The sequence below is a fragment of the Cyrtonyx montezumae genome, unplaced genomic scaffold (genome assembly GCF_038088225.1).
Source record: "Cyrtonyx montezumae isolate F1298 unplaced genomic scaffold, pur_monq_1.0 scaffold_22, whole genome shotgun sequence".
Lineage (NCBI taxonomy): Eukaryota > Metazoa > Chordata > Aves > Galliformes > Odontophoridae > Cyrtonyx > Cyrtonyx montezumae.
Window position 1 is genome coordinate 6,156,406 of NW_027071959.1, and position 19,671 is coordinate 6,176,076.

General features: G+C 63.2%; 2 protein-coding genes across 5 annotated transcripts in view; one reads left to right on the forward strand and one right to left on the reverse strand.

Annotated features, from left to right (window-relative positions):
* Positions 1-7,173, forward strand: part of KIRREL3 (kirre like nephrin family adhesion molecule 3) — a 58,937-nt gene extending 51,764 nt beyond the window's left edge. The window contains exons 10-16 of the mRNA XM_065738335.1: positions 2,171-2,271; positions 2,357-2,555; positions 3,226-3,261; positions 4,821-4,928; positions 5,358-5,467; positions 6,479-6,565; positions 6,727-7,173. Coding sequence (XP_065594407.1) covers positions 2,171-2,271; positions 2,357-2,555; positions 3,226-3,261; positions 4,821-4,928; positions 5,358-5,467; positions 6,479-6,565; positions 6,727-7,170 — 1,085 coding nt within the window. The 3' untranslated portion in view covers positions 7,171-7,173. The remainder of the gene's footprint in view (positions 1-2,170; positions 2,272-2,356; positions 2,556-3,225; positions 3,262-4,820; positions 4,929-5,357; positions 5,468-6,478; positions 6,566-6,726) is intronic.
* A 1,663-nt stretch (positions 7,174-8,836) lies between these two features.
* On the reverse strand, positions 8,837-18,874 carry ST3GAL4 (ST3 beta-galactoside alpha-2,3-sialyltransferase 4). Of its 4 annotated transcripts, none has more exons than XM_065738580.1 (13): positions 18,770-18,874; positions 16,091-16,228; positions 14,839-14,914; positions 11,484-11,562; positions 10,815-10,884; positions 10,540-10,620; positions 10,373-10,470; positions 10,159-10,219; positions 9,829-9,924; positions 9,570-9,759; positions 9,336-9,479; positions 9,038-9,181; positions 8,837-8,965 (listed from the first exon to the last, which is right to left on the reverse strand). In XM_065738580.1, exons 2-13 carry the CDS (start codon positions 16,123-16,125, stop codon positions 8,879-8,881), a joined length of 1,161 nt encoding a protein of 386 aa, XP_065594652.1. In that variant the 5' UTR covers positions 16,126-16,228; positions 18,770-18,874; the 3' UTR covers positions 8,837-8,878. The 4 variants fall into 4 exon arrangements, with proteins under 4 accessions (XP_065594652.1, XP_065594651.1, XP_065594654.1 ...); XM_065738579.1 differs by lacking the exon at positions 18,770-18,874 and adding an exon at positions 18,395-18,447; XM_065738582.1 differs by lacking the exons at positions 16,091-16,228; positions 18,770-18,874 and adding an exon at positions 18,395-18,413.
* Between the last annotated feature and the right edge of the window lie 797 nt (positions 18,875-19,671).

The window sequence follows — 19,671 nt, forward strand, 5'->3', positions numbered from 1 at the left end:
AGTCCCTGCTCACTGTCAGAAAGAGAAGGAAATGAGCGGGGAAGCAGCACAGCGTTAATTCCGAATGTGGATAACACCAGTGAGGGGAGCCAAGGGCAACGCAGCGGGGGCCGAAACCCAACCACTCCCTCAGCTTGTGCTCCACTCCTCGGCGTCTGCATGCTCCTTCCCTGCTGGCTGCTGGGTTTTAATTACAATTAAAGAAGCTTGTGGAAGACAAAGGCACAAATTAACCCAAACGAGGAACCCGCTCCTTTCCCAACGCCCCCCAGGCGCTCAGAGAAACCTCGAGACAGAGCAGTGTGTGTGCTCCCTGTGCCTGGCAGAGCAGTGCTGCCGTGGATGCCCGGCGCTGCGTGGACCATCCCAGGGCACTGCAGCAGAGCATCTCCCATCAGGAGTTCTTCTGAACGCTTTTTGCAGCACCGTTTGAGAGGGGAAATTGGACACTTCGTGTTTTCAAGTGACTTTTAAATCCAGAGGGCAATTCAGTTGTCTCAAGATCAGCAGCTGGTGGGCTCTGTTACGGTGAGAGCAGTGGTTCGGAGTGGCACTGGCTGTCGTGGGGAGTCCCATCTGGGGACTGGGGGCACTGCTGGGGGTCTCCACCCCCCCCAGCCTGCGCTCAGTGTCCATCCCCCACACATCCTCATCCCTTACGTCAGCTGCGGCTGCACAGCTCCTTCCTGCCCTCCCCACCTCCTTCTCTCCAAACCAGGGCACGGGGCTCCAGCCTGAGAGGCTGCAGATATGATTCAGAGCCTCGTCTGTGGGCAGGAGGATTATGCAGACGAGCAGTGTTTGGCAGGGCTGAAGCAAGAGGAGCAAAGAAGGCAGCAAGGAGCAGCTGGGCCTGGTTCACAGCCCCATGCGTGCACAGCACCCTCCTGGCTGCTCCCAGGGCTCTGCAGGATCGATCTTCCCATTTCCAGCACCAGGACGGTTTGGTTTGCACGAACCCAAGCAGGATGGAGAGGTTGTGGCCGTGCTGCCATGCTCCCCAACCAGCAGCAAGCTGCCTTTATGCAAGCCTCCAGGACAGAGCCACTAAATTGGCACCGGTGCACTAAAAATAACCACAACCAATAGCTCCATCATTTATATCCATAGCAACGTTGTTGAAAGCCTTTCTGCTGCCGGCTGTCTCAACGCCGAGCCGTGGACCAGCAGCTCTCATAGGGAGCCCGAGCATGGTGGAGAATCACACACCACCCTCAGATGTGACGAGGCTGCAGCTCCATGCTATTATTCCCGGGCATGTTCGTCTCACAAATGGTCTTTAGTCATCTGCTATTATCATGACGATAAGCCTTCGACTCTGAACTCCTCGAGCAATAATAAAACCCAAAGCCATTGGCGTTGGTGCCATTTAAAACCCACTCTCCTTGGGGAAAATGATCCTTTTTATGATTATTAAGCCATTTATCTCGAGTGTCACCCGGTCTTGGCGCTCCTCCAGAATGGGTGAGTAACACACAGCCATTGGAACAGAGACAGGCGATGGCTGTTCTGCATCACTTTGGACCTGTGTACCCCATCGGTGCTCTGGGTGCCATCGGCTTTGGGTTCATTACCCATCAGTGGCATCGCCTGCATGTGCTGAGCGAGACAAGGGGATGGGACCGTGCTGTTATTGTCCTCTGGGACAACCAAAGCCTCAGGGGATCCATCAACATCTCAGCACAGCAAGGGGTAAAACCAAACTCTGCATTTTTGGGTGGTTCTGTGCGGACCCAAACTTTGGGGAACAACTCCTGAGCTCCTGCTTTGGCCACGTCTGCTTTACCCATCGCTCTGCAGGCGCTGCCTCCGGGTTTGGAGCTCTGAGCAGCTGAGCTGGGACGTGAGAGCCAGCAGCACTGCCCCTCGCCTTCCTGCCTGCATCCCTTCTCTTTTCTGCCAGCAGCAAGCCACTCATAGAACTGTAAATCTGCTGTAATTAAGAGTCTAATAAAGAGCAATTAGGATTGCAGTTCTGCCGCTGCTCCCTCGGGGTGAGAGCCTCCAGGCCACGCTCCCACCTCTGACCACTTTTGGTGGATTGTGATGTTTACTGGAGGTGGGGTCCTGGTTGCTGTTGGACCCTCTGCACCCAGGTGGCAGTGCCAGCCTCAGCCAGGTGCCACTTGCCTCCTCCTGTCATCACCGGTCCCTCTGCTCCCTCCTGCAGGGCCGCCCATCATCTCCAGCACGCAGACACAGCACGCCCTGCACGGACAGAAGGGGCAGATCAAGTGCTTCATCCGCAGCACCCCTCCACCGGACCGCATTGTGAGTAGCACCCTCTGGGGCAGAGAGCCGCGGGGTTTGGCCACACCACGGGTGGGCCCGGGCTGACCCCACTGCTGCTTGGCAGGCTTGGTCCTGGAAGGAGAACGTCCTGGAGTCGGGGACCTCGGGGCGCTACACGGTGGAGACGGTCAGCACGGACGAGGGCGTCATCTCCACGCTGACCATCAGCAACATCGTCCGCGCCGATTTCCAAACCATTTACAACTGCACCGCGTGGAACAGCTTCGGCTCCGACACGGAGATCATCCGGCTCAAGGAGCAAGGTGGGCACTGCCAGCGTGGGTGGAGCTGCTGGGGAAGGACGGAGGACGCCCACCGTGAGGGTCCCGGCAGAGGGGCAGGAGGTGGGGAAAGCCCCACTTTGCCTCTCTTACTGGAGACAGAGGGCGTGGGCCAGCGCCGTGCTCCCCAGCCCACAGTGTGAGGTGATGCCCATCCACCTGCAGCATCACTTATGGCTGTGGGGAAATGGGACCCACAGCCCTCTGGGGGGCTCGGGATGGCCGGGGCTCTCCGTGGCAAAGGAGGGACGCGGCTCCAGGCGGCTCGCTCAGCTCCTGGAGGGCCTCCAGTCCTCTTCTATTTTATTAAATGCCAGGGCAGGCAGGTGGATTGCTCTCATTAAGCCGTGATTTATAGGCAAGGCTGCCGTCCAGATTAAATCAGAACTAAATGAACCCCTTAAAATTAGCCTTGGGCTTCTTCCAACACAAACACAGCCAGTGGTTTCTCCGGGTCGGCTGCCAGCCGGCGGGAGCACTCGGCGTTGGCTGGGGGTCCCCGCTCGGGGACGTCCCTGCGGTGGGCAGGGGGACCCCGTGGGGCGGCCGTCCCCTTCATGGGGCCGTGTGCTGGGAGCAGGAGGTGCTCCGAAGGCCGGCGTGGGCGCCTGGGCTCTGCACGGCTGTGGACACTTGCTTTATTTTCAAACAGGTACGGAAATGAAATCAGGAGCTGGTATGCAAGCAGGTATGGAAATGCTGAGCTGACGGTGAATGGCGTCCTCCTCCCGGCCGGGCTGGAGGGCAGCGCAGGGCAGGGGATGGGGAGCTGGCAGCTCCCGACCCACTCTGCTCCGTGGAGAGCTGCTCTGCCTCTCTGTGCCCCAGAACAGCCCCACTGCGGGGGGTGATAACGCACAGCCACCATCGTCAGCAAAGGGACGGCCGTGCTCGGCTGCCCCCTCACCTCTCCCTCCTCACCCTTCTGCTCCTCATCTCCCGGAGAGCCAAGCAGCTCAGGAAGCCCCACCGGGAGTCGCTGCCTTTGGCCAGGAGCGTGGCATCGGGTCAGCCAGGCCCCAGCACCTTGTGGCCGCTCAGCTGGGCGCTGCTGGTGCAGTTTGCAGCTCAGCTGCAGCAGGGCACTCACTTTCTCTCCTGTTTGTCTGGGGAGCAGAACTGTGCTGTGTGTGTCACGTTGCTGATGGCGTGGCTCAAGGGACAGCGCACAGCTAGGGAGAGCCAGGAGAGCCAGGAAGGAAAAGCATCAGTATGAGCCACGTGCTGAAAGGCTCTTTGCAGTGTGAGTGGAGCTGCAGCTCGAGCAGCACAGGGTTGTGTCACTCCATGGGTCCTGAGATGGGGTTACACCATGGGGACCCCGAGGTCTTAAGGGAAGGAAGGAGTTTGGGGTCAAATAAAGGCGTGCGTGCAGCCCCAGCAGAATGAGTGGTGTCCTGTCCGGTGGTGCTGCTCCGGGCAAACTCATTTCTCCCATTTCTCTGCAGAAAAATGAGCTCCACCTGAAGAGTGATGAGGAACACTCCCTTGTCACACAGCTGTCAGCCCGCTGGGCTCTGCTTTGTCCCCATGGCACAGCATCCTTCCCGCTCCTCTCCTGCCTCACGGAGGGTGCTCGGGTGGAGCAGAGAGCAGCAGCTGGCTGACTTTTGGGCTCTGCCATGGATGTGATCTTTGGGGAGTGGTGCAGGGCACACATTTATTCCCCCCCTACACCATCTGATCGCTCCAGGGAAGGCTTTCCCTCTTTGGGCTTAGAAAGGGGTGCTTAGAAACAGGGAGAGCCTGGCTGTGGTTGCATGGGCAGGAGGCAGTGAGCTCCCCCAGGCACAGGATGGGGCCCTGCTGACCCCATCACAGCCACCCCATCCCTCCCAGCGGTGGTGGTGGTGGTGGGCTGACGGCTGCTGTGTTAACCCGTCCCCAGCTGTCTTACACCAGCCCGTGTCTGTGCCACCCCTCCCCCAGGCAGCTCTGGTGCCATTTCTCTTCCTTAGCAATATGACCAGGCTGTCTTCTTCTGCACTTTGCACCCGCAGCGCTTGAGAGGCTGATAACGATGTTCTGATAGGCAGCACAGCCCCGTGGGCAGCATCCAGCTCCTTGGCTCCCTCCTCCCTGCACGGGGGGGGAAACTGAGGCACAGAGAGGTCAGCGCTGCCCCACTCGCAGCAGAGCTGGGCTCTCACCACCCACAGGGACACGGTGCTGCGGGGGGGTCCCGAGCCGGGGAGAGCCGCCCGCTGCCTTCAGCTCTGCTCATCTGTGCTCTCCTTCCTCCTGCAGAGTCGGTGCCGATGGCGGTGATCATCGGCGTGGCCGTGGGGGCCGGCGTGGCGTTCCTGGTGCTGATGGCCACCATCGTCGCCTTCTGCTGCGCCCGCTCCCAGCGAAGTAAGTGCGGGGAGAGCACAAACGGAGGAGTGCAGAGAAAACGGGAGCGTGGTGTGCGGGGCAGGGAGCGCTGCGGGTTATCCTCCCGTGCCACCCCTCCCTCTGAATGCCCCCACACCCGGGGCATCCTGTTGGCATCGATGCCATCGCGGTGAGGACGGGGCTCTCAGGTTCCCATCCCTCCCGCTTTGCAGCCGGGCTCGGTGCTGTGGTTCTCCTCCCGCTGCTCCCTCGGTTATCTTCAAAGCATGCCTGACACCTTCAGGGCAGCCGGCGTCACCGTGCGGGAGCAGCACCGCGTTCGTCCCCGCACCCGAAGCGCTGCCCGCAGCCCCTGCACCCCACGGCTGTGGGGCACCTTTGGGGTGCGCGGGGCCGGGTCAGGGATGCGTGGTTTCCTGGCACTGAGCCCTTCCCCTCTCTGCCCAGATCTGAAAGGAGTGGTTTCTGCCAAGAACGACATCCGCGTGGAGATCGTGCACAAGGAGCCGGCGTCGGGCAGGGAGACGGAGGAGCACCCCACCATCAAGCAGCTGATGGTAAGGACGTCCTCCCCCCGGGGACAGCAAAAGCAGCAAAGTGAATCGTGGTCTCAGAGTCTGGGGAGGGCTGGAAAAGCCCCCTGAGGACACGTGCACCCCCCCCCCCCACATGCGGGGCTGTGGGTGCAAGGAGGGCTGCCAGCCCCACGAGGCCAAAAAGCAAAGGGAGCATCCGCCGTGCAGTGGGAGCCCCACCAATGGCCCTCAGCACCTCTGGATGTGGGGCGGATGGGGCTCTCCCTGGGACGGTGGTGGGGGCTGTGCCCACGCGCTCCCCCTCCATCAGTGCCTCTCAGGGCGTTCGTTCTCCCAAGCACAACTCAGGTACTTTAATTTATTGCACTTAATAGCAGCATCAAAGGCTCTCAGAAGATGAACAGAAAGTGCTGGAGGGAACGTTTCCGCAACCACTTACCTTCATAAAAGGGGGAAAAAAAATGAAGTGAAAACAGGAGGGGGAGCCCTCTGTGCCCACATCGCTGCGGCCGGAGCTGCGCGATCGATGTGAGCTGAGATAAAAGGGAGCGGAGAAATTGGATGGTAATTAGCCAGCCTGCACGGCCCCACCTTTCTGGAGGAAGAGTAATTAAAGGCAGCGTGTAATTAACGTGTACCTCTCCTCCGATTGTGGTCAGCCTTCCAAAGAGGATGTGAGGATGTGGAGAGGAGGGGGATCCCCCGGTGCGGTGCAGCCGGGCAGAGCCCTGTGGGACACGCGTGCTTTGAGAGGAGCCAAAGTTGGGGTTTCAAAAAAACAAAGTAATTAAGGATTTCACGTTAATTACGGCACTACGTCCGCGCCAACAGCCTGCTGGGATGGTCTCTTTCGTCCAAAAATAAAGTGGTCGAGCAGTTCAGATTGGGAGGAAAGGGTGAGAATGCAGAAAAAGGAAAAAGAGGTGGGGTTGCTCCGGGCGGGAGCAGAGGGATCTGCAGCCACCGCCGTGGCTCAGCCCCACGGTCCGGAGCAGCGGTTGGGGTGCTGACGTGGGCCCACCCCTTCCCCAGATGGAGCGCGGTGAGTTCCAGCAGGACTCGGTGCTGAAGCAGCTCGAGGTGCTCAAGGAGGAGGAGAAGGAGTTCCAGAACCTAAAGGTGAGCGCCCTTGTGCTGCCCCCCCGCGCCCCCACCCCCGCGCTGGGTGGGAGCCGCGTCCCCCCAGCGCTGCCCTCTGCAGCACCCACGGGGTCGGGGTGCCCCAGTGAGATGGAAAAGGGTTCGGGGTGCCCCCACCAACGGCCCCCACCCGCCCGCAGGACCCCACCAACGGCTACTACAGCGTCAACACGTTCAAGGAGCACCACTCGACGCCCAGCATCTCGCTGTCGGGCTGCCCCGCGGACCTGCGGCCGGCCGGCAAGCAGCGCGTGCCCACGGGCATGTCCTTCACCAACATCTACAGCACGCTGAGCGGGCAGAGCCGCCTCTACGACTACAGCCAGCGCTTCGTGCTGGGCATGGGCAGCAGCTCCATCGAGCTGTGCGAGCGCGAGTTCCAGCGCGGCTCCATGAGCGACAGCAGCTCCTTCCTCGACACGCAGTGCGACAGCAGCATCAGCAGCAGCGGCAAGCAGGACGGCTACGTGCAGTTCGACAAGGCCAGCAAGGCCTCCGCCTCCTCCTCCCACCACTCCCAGTCTTCGTCCCAAAATTCGGACCCCAGCCGGCCCCTGCAGAGGCGGATGCAGACGCACGTTTGAAGCGCGGGGGGAACGATGCGGTGCCCACGGGGACGGGGACCCTCCGTGCTGGGACCACGGGGCTGGAATCAGGACTCAGGGGAGGGGCGGTGGGGCTGAGCACGACCCCGCTGAGGACATAGGGCCAGGGGACACCGCCGTCCCCGTGCCCAGCACACCGCCCCGCTGCCCCCCGCCCAGCTCCTTTCCTTCCTTCTTGGTGTTCGGTGTCCATAATTATAGAGTCCGTTCCGGGGGGGTCCCGTCGTGTGGGATTTGGGGGTGGGGGGGAACACGCCAGCGGGGACGGGGACCCCCCCCCAGCGCCCCGAGAAGGGCCTCACCACGCTGTACCGCGGCCAATACAAGAGGTGGTTCTCGTGGCACGCCTGGGCTGATGGCCACACCGCGAGCAGCACTGCCACCACCTCACCCCCCCCCCCGTGACCCCAAAGGGGGCTGGGGCTGTGGGGAAGGTGGGCTGGGGGATGGGGAAACTGAGGCACGGGGATGGCTGCAGCCAGGGCACGGCCGCTGGTGACACAGGAGCCAGGACGACGTGCTGGGGACACAGCAGGTAAGGACACCCTGTGGGGAGGGATGTGGGTGCTGGGACGTGGGGCACAAGGGGACAGGAGCACCTGGGGACATGCATATAGGGGCACGGAGGCAGGAACGTGGAACATGAGGAGTTGGTGATGTGGTTATAGGGACAGGGCTTGGATTCATGGGGTGGGGGGAGCTCAGGGACACAGCTGGGGGGGACACTGCAGGCTTGGAGACATGGCACACACACAGGGACACGAGGACAGGGACACGGGGACAGAACACAGGGGCACAGTCACACAGCAGAGCAAGAGTGGGGTCTCAGTCACTCCCTCACCTCCACTCCAACTCCAGCACAGAACACCCAGCCCAAACGCACCAGGACCTTTATTGGGTGCCAGCAGGAGCCCCCCAACACCCCAAGGTCCATGGGTCCCGGGGCCCCCCTTCCCCAGATTCTGGGGGACACACGATCCAGGAGGGCCCCACGTGAGCAAGGCGCCCGTGGTGGGACAGAAGGCACCTTTGGGGGGGGGGCAGGCCCCCACAGCCCCAGCACCCCCAGGGATGAGATCCCTCCCTGCACGAGGTCACAGAGGGGTGGGGGGGGGGGGCTGTGATAAATAATTTTTTAAATTAATTAAATTAATGTGCACCGCCGTGTCGCCCCCACCCCCCCCCCCCATAGGGCACCCCTGGGGACTGTGGGGTTGAGCCCCCCACACCAGAACTAAGGCACGGGGCTGGGCCAATGCATAAAACGAAAATAAAAAACAAAGGAAGGGGTGGGGGGAAAAAAGGGAGGAATTAAATACTTGGGGGGGCCCAGCTGGGAGGAGGCTGCAACTCCGCCTCCTGCACATGGGGGACGCCCCAAGGACCCCCACATCAGCCCCTACTCAGGGCCCTCATCCCAAATGCAAGAGTATCCAAGGGAAGAGGGGCTCCAGTGCGCCCCGCCGTGCCCCCCAGACCTGCTGGGAGGGAGGTCCCCTCCGTCCTCCCCAAAATCCCTCTCCAGTCCTCATCAGCTTCAGTGTCTCCATATGAAAAGCCCCCACGGAGGGGCTCCCTGCGCCCCTGGGGCCGGCAAAGCCAGCGCGACCCCCACCCTGCGTCCTGGGGGGGGACAGTGACAGCGGGCTCCGAGCTGGGGACGTGTCCCTGCGCAGCCCCACTGCCCTCAGAAGTAGGTGAGGTTCTTGACCAGGCCCAGCTCCAGCATGCGCTTGATGGCCACCGCCTCGTGCGAGACGTTGTGCTCCGAGGCCTGCGGGAGATGGGGAGGGGGTGAAACCACAGCCTTACCCGGGGGGGGGGGACACAGCAGGGGGACACTTACAGCCATGGACTTGAGCGTGATCTGCTCGTAGTAGTGGATGGTCTGCTTCTTGTTGGCCGTGTCAGGGTACCCGAAGCCCGCGATGTGCACCAGGTCGCAGAAGTGGAGAGCCAAGGTGATGGCCAACAGCCCCGTGGTCGGTTTCTGGGGGGTAGAAAAGGAGAAAGCGTGGAGAGAGCCCTAAAACCCCAACCTCCCTCTGGATACGGGGCCAGCAGCATCCTTGTGTTGGGCTGAAACCCCTAACGACCCACAGACACAGGATGGGCTTGGCGCTCAGCGGTCACACCGCAGTTACCTGCTTGACCTTCCGCGGCTGCTTCATGGGGAGGTTGAGCAGTTTAGCAGCAGTTACTTCCATGTAGTAGGGGTTGAGGATGCGCACTTGCTCCGGGTTGGCATCCCAGATCAACGGGGGCTGCTTCCAAAACCCTTTACGAACCTGAAAGAGGACGCAGGGCTCCCGCTAAGGGGTGAATCCCCCATAGCACTGGGGTGGGGGCCAGCTGCGTGCGTTCCCCACCCCACTTGCCCTCTTCTTGTCGCTGAGGATGGCCTCCATCCACTGGAAGTCCATGGGTTTGAAGGGCACCAGCACCAGCAGCGTGTCTCGGTTGTTCTCCGCGCGGGGGTCGAAGTGCGCTGACTCGGGGTAGAAGAGCCTCATGGTGGTCTTGGAGCCCACGTCCTGCTCGTAGCCGTGCACCGGGGCGTTGTTCAGCCTGGGGCACGGGGACGGCGCTCAGTGGGGGACACGCGGCACCCAGCCACGGGGACACCCAGGGCTGTACCTGATCACCACGTCGTAGGTGTTGATGGAGTCCCCCATGGAGCTGTTGCGGAGCCGGTGCCCGTTGCCCACCACCACACACCTGCGGCACTTCAGGCTGCGGGGAAGAGCAGCACCTGAGCCAGGTGTGCTCAGGAACGAGGGGCTGCCACCCCACAGGGGGTCAGCTCCAAATCCACTACACCACAAAGCCCCCCACGCACCACCCCCGCTCCCAGGCCGAGCTGGCCACGTCTCCTGCTGATGTACAATTCTGCAGTGTTACACCCCCGAGGGCAGCAATCGTGAGAAAAAAAACCCAAAAACCCCAAACCCGCCCCGGCTGCATCACCTCCGGATGCTCTCAGGCACTGAGTAACTGGTGACCGACAGCAGGCGCAGGAGGACATCCTCTGCAAAGAAACAGCGAGGGGAAGGTGACAACGGCCCCAGCAGCACCCACCCCACCCACGTGGCCATGGGGAACCCATTAAATGCGTCCCCACTTCTGAGGGGCCCCCACACCAGGAAGCAGAAACCCCCCAGCCGTGCTCGTGCTGGCTCACCGCTGCCTTTGGTGCCGTAGGGCAGCTCGTAGAGCGACGGCGTCCTCACCCAGAAGTAATCCTTCAGCTGCAGGAAGAGCGGGTGGTCCCTGGTGTAGCTGCAGGGAGCAGGGGGTGTGAGGCCGAGGGAGGGGGTCCCAGCTTGCCCCCAGCCCCCCGTTACTCACTTCCCGATGAGCTGTGCTGCCTTCCTCTCCACCTCCCCACTGGGACACGTGGTCTTGTTTTCGGGCACAGGGAAATAAAAGCTGCAAGGAGAGAGGTTAGAAGCAGTGCCTGCTCCTTCCCCTGGGAACAGCGGGGAGCTGTTTTCGCCACTCGTCCCCATCGGCTGAGCAAACCCACAGGAGCTGTGGGGCACACGGGGGGGTCCCCACATCCTGCCAGGTTCGGGATCACACCACCCTCGCCCCATGAAGGGCAGTCCCAGGGATGCACGTACCTGTCTTCCCGGTATCTCGAGTACCACACCATCACCAGAAACAGCGCCAGCACTGCCAGGATCTTCCCTCCTGCGAGCCGAGAGAAGTGCTCCAGCACAGGAAAGGGAGCAGGGGACGGAGGTGTGGGAGCCCGGAAAGGGGCGAAGGGGAACGGGAGAGCGCTCAGCCCCCCCCTCCCGAAAGGATTTTCCTCCTCGAGGGGCTTTCCGTGGGGCACTCGGGCTCCCCGGCATCCCCGAGCGAAGCGCTCTGCGTGGCCGCTGGGTGTCAGCATCGGAGAGCAGCTCAGCCCCCACCCCCACCCCCACCCGCGTCCCTGTGCCGCCCCGGGAAAGACCTCCGCCATCCCCACCCAACCGCACCCCCGACGGCGGCCCGGCTCGGGGTTTCAAGAGACGCGGGTGCCGGCACGGTCCGTGCATAGCGAGGGGAGGAAGGACCCATCCGACCCCCCCGGCCCCGCACCAGCACCGACAGGGGATGCTGCGGGTGCTGAGCCCCCGCCGGGCGGGTACGGGAAGGAGAGAAAGGAAAGCCGGCTTAGAGGAGAGCGGCACATAAGGGCACGATGCTCGCCCACCCCCAGGCTCTACCCCCACCCCAGTGCTGTAACTCCGCCCCAGGGCCCCACAGGAGAGGGGTGGGCACAGCGGGCGCTGAGGACTCACGGGACTTATTGATCATCTTTATCAGCAGGGCGGGCATCAGCCGAGGGCCGGAGCTCTCATCGCAGCCGCTGCCGCTCACCTGGGGCGGGGTGAGATGTGTGGGTCACAGCACAGAACCACTGCGGCTGAAAATCACCTCTCTGATCCCCACCCCACTGCACCCACATCCCTCAGTGCCACAGCCCCACAGTTCCACCCACCCCGGGCAGCAGTGCAGAAGAATAGTTCCCAATATCCACCCTAACCTGTGGGTCCAATCCCCAAATCCAATGCAGGGAATGCTTCCCCCAGGAGATCCCCCAGGGAGGAGTGGGTAGAGCAGCTCTGAAGCAGCGGTGCCACCGACCTCTGCAGGTTTGTCCCCACTCAACCCCAGCTCTCCCTGACCCACATCCAACAAAGCACCCCATCCCTACAGCCGGTTCCCCCCGAGCTCGTTACAGGATTAACGAGGGATCCCAGGGAGCTTCTGCCCTACAGATGGGCACTGAGAGGAGAAGGGTGACGTGTCCCTCCGGCACCCCCTGCAAACCCCCAACCCCGGGTGTGGGCAGCGAGGCACGGAGCTGTGAGCACAGCCCTTGGCTTTGCAGCCAGCACTCAGCTGCAGCGAGCAGGAGCACCTTGCAAGGATGGGGATGGAAAAGCCAGCAGGTGGGGAGCACAGCACGGCCCCCAGATCCTCATCCCTCTACAACACAAACGGTACAGAGCTGGAGATCAACTCACCACGGGGTGAAGATCCAGGGGGAGCTCACCGCCCTCGAGGACGGCTCCAGCTCTGTGCCACGTAAATGAGCACCTCCAGCCCAACTTTCCCACCCCGGAGCACGGGCTGCCCTGGCACACCTCCCAGCAGGGCGCGGAGCTCAGCTGCTCGTCACCCAGGGCTGCACCGCAGCCACCGCCCCACGGAGGTCACGAACCCACAGGGTGGATGCCAGCCCCACGTCCCCGCAGGGTGGGTGTCCGCTGAGGGCTTTGGGGTCTCACCAGGACACACGTGATGGAGGGGAGGGCAGGATGGGCCCGCCGGAGAGCAGCTCTCACCTCTCTTATTATGGGCTGGAGGAAGGGGAGGAGCACAAATTCAATGGGATGTGGAGCACACAGACGTGTGCTGCCAGTGCTGATGGAACAGGGGCCCCTCGAGTCCTGCCTGCTGCTGAACCTCACCTCCTCCACGAGGCACAGGTCGGGCAATGAGCCCCGAAAGCTGATGTGGGCACCCAGAAAGGAAACATTTAAAGGAGGGATGAGAAACCCACGGAGTCCCCACAGAGCACAAATCCCTCCTATGGGCTCTGCCCCATTGCCAGCCCCACTGCTCCCTCCCCGGGGGTGAGATGCTCGGGCAGCACTAAGCACGCTCTCAGCCCACTGTTTGCTTTTACATTCCAGCTCTCTCTTTAAAGAGCTCTCTTTCTTCCCTCCTCTTCACAATCCCTTTCTCCAGGCTTGTAGGCACAAGCCAACCTCTGTGCAGAACCGACCCGAGGCAGACGCAGCCGGAGCGGCGTGGGGAGCACACACAGCCCCACACCAACACCACAAAGGAGGGGTTTGGGAGCGAGCCCAGCGTGGCAGAGCCCGACCTGCAGCAGCATCCCAAGGCAGGATGGTGTGCACAGACCCACCTCGCACGGATGCTGGATGCTCACTGCTCCCACAGCATCCCCAGGTGAGATTTGGGGGTTTCTCCTCAAAGAGATGAGCAGAAAGCCCCTTTCCTTTGATGCCTGCACAGCATTACCCCCACAACACCCCCGGGCTGAGCTTTATCACCATCCACACTGCTCTGCCAACACATCACCTTCACCACGGCCTGAAACCTCAGCACAAAGCTCCTCACCCCAGTGCTGCACAGCGAACACCCGGCAGCATCAAACAGAACACAGCCAAGGGCAGGAGGCGTGCGAGGAGCAGAGCGCAGTGCTGCACACAAACCCCCCCAGGCTCAGGGGGGCTCTGCTCCCCCACACTGTGCTCCGGGGAACCACAGCCCTGCCCCGGGGTGCCCCTCCTTTGGGGCCAGCACAAAGCACACGGTGTCTGTGTGTTTCCATCGCTCCTTGGGAATTTGGGTACAGAATTCACTGGCACAGCGAGAGGACACGTCCCACGGCCACCCACCCCAGCACCACTTGGGCAGGGAGCATCGCCACGGCTCGCCCCATTCACACGTGGGATGTGGAGCAGGGGTGGATTTGAAGGGGATCACAGTAAGAAAGGGACACGTGGGCAGAGCACAGAGGCTCAGCAGAAGAACCCAGAGGGGACGAGGAGACCACACAGCCCCGGTGCTCCCCAACCCACCGCAGTGCGTTGGACCACCCCAGCCCTCCCCGGGGGCACTGAGTGGGGTGGGGATAAAGGGGAGCGCTCCAGAGCCGATATGAAATCAAACAGCTCCGTGGGATTTACAGCTTCAATTACCAGAGGGATCCGTCCGATGCCAGCTGGTTGCCCTGGCTGTGTGCACAGCACCGGGGCGTGCCCGGCCCCCCCGGCAGCACCCACACTGCCAAACCTCACCCCACAGTGCCCCAAATGAGAGGGAACGGCCCACGAGCCGCCGCCAGCCCCACGTGGTCCCCCACTGCTGCTTCAGCCTGGGTGGCATCGGCAGCTCCCACCTGGAGGAGCTGCAAATTGCTCCGGGGATGAGGGATGCAGAACACTGCGTGGTTTGCCAGAAGGAGGTGTGGGGTTGGCACGCACCCCAACTCTGGGGCGGCTTTTGGCACACGGAGGTGGGAGCGGAGCATCCCATCAGCCAGGGGTCGGTATGGAGGGAGCACTGTGCCACGGGGGCAGCGGGGCAGAAAGTGAGAAACAAATGGGGAGCCCCAGCTCGCCCTTCTCTGTCCCCAAACAGGAATTTTCCACGCTGGGATGGAGACCTGGCCGTTATCACTGCGTGGCTCAACACCGTCATGAGCAACTGCAGTAAAAAGCGTTCAAAACAACCGTCACCGACCTTGGAGAGGAAACATGATGGTTTTTTGGCCCACGGTATTGGGGCCTTATGAACAGCTGATCAAAGATCTATGACAGGAGAAGGAAGCTCTGATTTTACAGGCAGGTGGGGCCCCAGAATAATATTTACCTGTGACAAAGGTGCAACGTGGGCACTGCCAACAGCACCCAGAGCTCACCCCTGGGCCACCCATGACACATCCCAGGCCAGAAATACAAGATTTTCCTCTCGAGAGTGCTCCAAAGGTGCCAAAACCCGCAGCTCTCCAAAACCAGCCACCAAAGCACACGGCCACCACCGCAGCGCAGGGACACAGCACCCAGGGGTGCCCAGGGCAGCAGCCCCACGCGTCCCCCCACCCCCAGTGGTACTTACGGTCCTTCTGTGCGGTGCGAGCAGAGGGGGCAGCGGCTCCGGGGGCTGTGGGGCTACGGGGCCATCCTCTCTTCCCCTGGTGAAAGAAAAAGGGAGAGGGGCTCAGCACGGCCAGGGCAGCTGGGGGCCCACATCCTCCCCACAGTTCGGAGAAGGAAAAACTCAATTCCACCCCCCCCTCACCCAAAGAAAAGGGTTCGTGCACAGCACCCCTCCTGCTCACCCTGCTCCAGAGAAACTGCCTCCCCACAACTGCACTGCATCATCCTTAATTACCCAGATAACGAAGAGCCAGGTGGGGCGAGGAGCCAACCCCAGCCCACAGCTCCTGCGTTTGGGTCAGGTGTGCACCGGCACCACGTCCCCACTGCAGGTGGATTCTGGGCAGCCCCAGAGGGGAACGGGGACTGGAAGGGGATCGGGGTCTGCTCACGGGGGTGCTGCTGGACCAGGGGGTTCCCATCCCATTGGGGACAAAGCCCTGAGCACGGAGCGCTCCGCTGGAAGCCGTCGGAGCCGGAGTGCTGCGTGGAACGGCGGTGGTTTTGGCAATATTGAATTTTGGAGGGGAAAAAAGGAAAGGAAGAAAAAAAATATTCCAGCGGTGACGAAACATCCCATCCCCAGCACCCGAACAAAAGGGCCTTTCTTCCCCACAGCCCAGCCCACGTTCTCCCCGCACCGAAGCGCTGCGCCCCGGATAGCAGAGGGACCTCTGCTCACAGCTGGAAGTGCTCTGCACAGAAACCCTCTGCACCTGAGCAGGGCTGAGCACAGCACCCACGGCTGAGACGCACCTCAGCCCCCAGCTCTGCTCAGAACATCCCCCTGCCGGAAAGCACCGCGCTCGGGGCAGCACCGGGGGATGCTCCCAGCCCTGCCCTGCAGCCCCCCACCCTGGGAAGATGCTGCAGGGTGCCAGAGCCCAGAGCTCACCGCTCTCCAATCTCCCAGCAGAGTTCTCTCCCTTCCTACCAGAGCAAACTCCGTCCCACCCCATCCTGGCAGATTCATGCAGCACCAGGACCTTTCCAACAGAGGCAAAGTGCAACTTTTATCACACCACGCGCTCATCCCTATGCCTCCAAGTTCCACAACCTCTACAAACCCACCATGCACAAACCTGCCTGCTGCCCCCGCTGCCAAAATCACCCCGAGCCCCCACAGCGCAGCGCAGCAGCAAGGATCAACCCCAGCAATGCCCCCCGGCCCCATAACCCAAACCCCTCAGCCTCGGGCGGGGGGTCCCTACCCGTCCCGCTGATCTCTGCGTTTCCCTTTGCTCATTTTCCACCCATCTTTAATTCATCGACCGCTCACTCCTCCCCGGCTCCATCAGGGCGGGCTGCTCCGGGGCACGCTGCCTCCTCATGGCGAACCGAGTCGCTCTCTTCAATAGGATAAAACAGAATCACGATCACGGTCACAGTCACAGCGGAGCCGGCAGGGACACGCTGCAGTGCCCCCCAGTTTGGGTACAGCCCCTCCCTCCTCACATCACGTCCCTCCACGCCACGAGTGGGCACAGAGCGGATCCAGAGGGGCCCATCCCTGTGCAGATCCCCCAGCACAGCCCTCGCATCGCCCCCAAAAGAGGGAGCACAGCCACGGGGAGGGGAAACGTGAACGTGCACTCAGTGCCTGGGGATGCAGGAAGTGGACGCTGCGGGTGCACAGCACCCCGTGCCCCACAACCACCGCTCAGCACCCCACGGAAATGGGCAGGGAGAGCCAGGGAGGGGCACGACACACAGCGACCGCGGGCTGAGAGCTGGCCAGGGGGATAAGCTCCTTAGGAAGGCCACAATTAAGGGCTGTATCATCAACCGGCCCTGGGAAGCCCTCCGTTTGGAGGAGGCGTTTTCCATCAGCGAAACCCCAAAAGCGCACTTCAGCAGCGGGATGGGGAAACGAAGAGCCCCCCCCCGAGAGGGTTCGGTCCCACCGCCCGGGGAGGACGGACACACCGCGCAGGAGGAGCGGATCCGCATCTGGAAGCGATCTCGGGGAGAGCCCGTCCCAGCGGCACGGCGGGGACCGCAGGGCCGGGGCTCCTGCGGGGAACGGCCGCGGAGCAGCAGCGGAGCCATGGGGACCCCGCACGGAGCCATGGGGACCCCGCACGGAGCAGCGCCCGCGTCCATTTCCCCCTCCGCTTTCTCGGAGTAAACCCCCGGGCCCCGCCCGCACGCTTTGGGGGCTGGAAGCGGCGGGATCCGACCCTTTGGTTTCGTTCCTCCAGGAGATGTAGGTTTCCTGGGAGCCCCAGGAACGCGCGCTCGCTCCGGGGGTTCCCGAGCGGAACGGGAACCAACAAAACCATTTCCTCCACGGCCGGAGCTGCACGGATCCCCTCCCGGGACGGCCGGGACCCACCGGCACCGAGAGGGCACCGCGGGGCACCCCAGGGTGGCAGCGCATCCATCGGACGGACGGGGAGGGCTTCAATGCGCGCTCCCGTTTGATGCTGCGGTGGCCGCCGCGTCCGTGCCCCACGCACCCCCGTGGGCACTGCCAGCACAGGAGTGCCGGAGCCCGGCAGCCTTCCTCCTTCCACTCCTCATCACCCGAATCCCTCCCTGCGGGACTCGGAGCGCCGCATCGCCCGGAGCCGGAGGACCAAACGCAATTTAGCCGGGCAGATAATTAAGCACAGGCGTCAGGAAGAGCCCGGCAGCTCCATCCCATGGGGGCAGCAGCGTCCGGAGCTCGCTGCAGCTCGGACGTGCCCTTAAAGCCCCGCAGCCCCGGGAATCCCCGGCACAAACACAGCTCAGCACCGCGCAGACGGGGCCGCCGAGCACTGTGCTCCCACTCAGGAGGAAAACAACCCCCCCCGGGGGAAGATCCCCTTTGTTTTGTGCTCCTTAAGAACAATGAGACCCCTCCAAGCGCTCCGGGGCTCGGTGAGCAGAGGTCCCACCGACGGTTCTCCTTTGGGAGGAGCATCCCCCAAAGGGGGAAGCCGCTCCGCCTGGAGCTCCCACGCCGCGGGGACGACCCCACTCCCACCACAGCGCTGCTTCGGGCTCCCCGCACACAGGATGCGGACCCAAACTCCAGCCGCGCCCCACAGCCGGGGGGGGGCGGCTCCGAGCAGTCTCTCCCCACGGGGACACCGGGAGTGACTGCGGGGCTACACCCGGGACCGCAGATCCACGCCCCACGAATGAAGTCAGAGCGATTAGGGCCGGCACGCAGCGAGCCCGTGGGTGCCGCGTTTAGGGGGCTTCGGCAGCACCCTGAGCACACGTGCGTGCACACACACACACGCACCCCGGGGCCGACGTGAGGTTTGGAGGGGGGGAGGGGCTGCTCCCCGGGCACGGCGACGCGCAGCGTGGGGTACACCGTTCCCTTTCACCGCGACGCGCGGATCCACGGCGATAACGTATAAAGCAGAAGCACCGCATCGACGCTCCGCCTCTGCCCCGCACCGCTCCGCATCGCATCGCGGCCTCCGGCACCGCGCACCCCCCACCCCCCCACGCCCCGGCACTAACAGCGATCCGCGTTCACCCGAGCGGAGACCCCCGCTCCCCCCCCACGCACTCACCATGGGGCGGCCGGGGGTGCGGGCTCGGAGCGGGCAGGGCCGGGCAGCGGAGCTGAGCGGGGCGGGGGGGGGGCAGCCTGATGGGGGGGGCGGGCACGCGTGCGCACAGAGCGATGGGGCGGAGGGAGCGATGGGGCGGGGGGGGCCGCCGGGGCGGGGTTAAGACCCGGACCCACCGCGGTGGGGCGGACGGAGGTTCGGGCGGTCCCGCACCCCGAGAGCAGCGCGGGGGGTCTCGGGGGGGGTTGTCACGAGCGGCTCCTGCAGCCCCGCGTGGCCGCGGGTCCCCTCCGCGCCGAGAACCCACGCGCGCTCACGTGGGGCGGCTCCCGCCGATGGCAGCTGACGAGCTGTCCGTAATTACGCCTTAATTACCATCGGCTTGCAGCTGATCCGCGGGTAATTACCGGGGCCGCGGCTCGGCGGGGGAGCTGCGCTTGCTCGAAGAACATTCAGCTGCATCAGAGTCTCTCGGGTTCCCCCGCTAGGTTTATTGCATCTGAAAACAATAAACTGCGTTCAATAAAAGCCCGGCGATAATAACGCGTCCCAAATGTCTGCTCTGACCGCTCCCAAGGCAGAGCACGGAGCGCCGCGGCCGCGTGGCTTTGCTGCCCTGCACGGCTCGGAGCTGCTCGGCCCGGGAGGAATTGTACCGGCACAGGGATGCGATGGGTGGCCGTGCACAGGTGTGCTCCCCAGCTCCCACCCAACCTTCCCCACCTGTGGGAAACGTGGATCTAGACCCAACCTCTGCCCTCCTCATCCACGCGCTGCGTTTTAGCAGAAAAACAAGCCAATCTCGGCTGTGTCGGGATGCTCTGCCTCTCCCTGCTGCTGCGAGGCACCGGGGACGGCCCGACCCGAGTTCCCGTTCAGCACACAAAGCCCCGGGCAGCTCCGACTTGCATCGGGCAGGCTCGGGTCTGCTCCGTTGCAGAGCAGCCCTGGAAATAAGGAATTGCAGCTATTTTCTGCCCCCAGAGGGAAGGGAAGGGGGAAAGGGGGAAGGGGAAAGGGAGGCTCCCACCCCAGCGACACTCCCGGGCTGGGCAGCAGCACGGCGCCTGCAATGGCAGCCCTGGCTACCAGAAACCAGAGCCCGTGCTGGCACTGAGGGCTCATGAAGATTTCAGAGGCTGTGTCCCTCGGGGGGGCGGGCAGAGCACGGCCTCGTGCTGCGCTTCCCAGGGCTCCGCAGAGCACCACGGCGCGGGCACGGCCGCGTGGAGGTGGAGGATGGGCGCGGGCCCTCCTCAATCCCTCCGAGGAGCCCA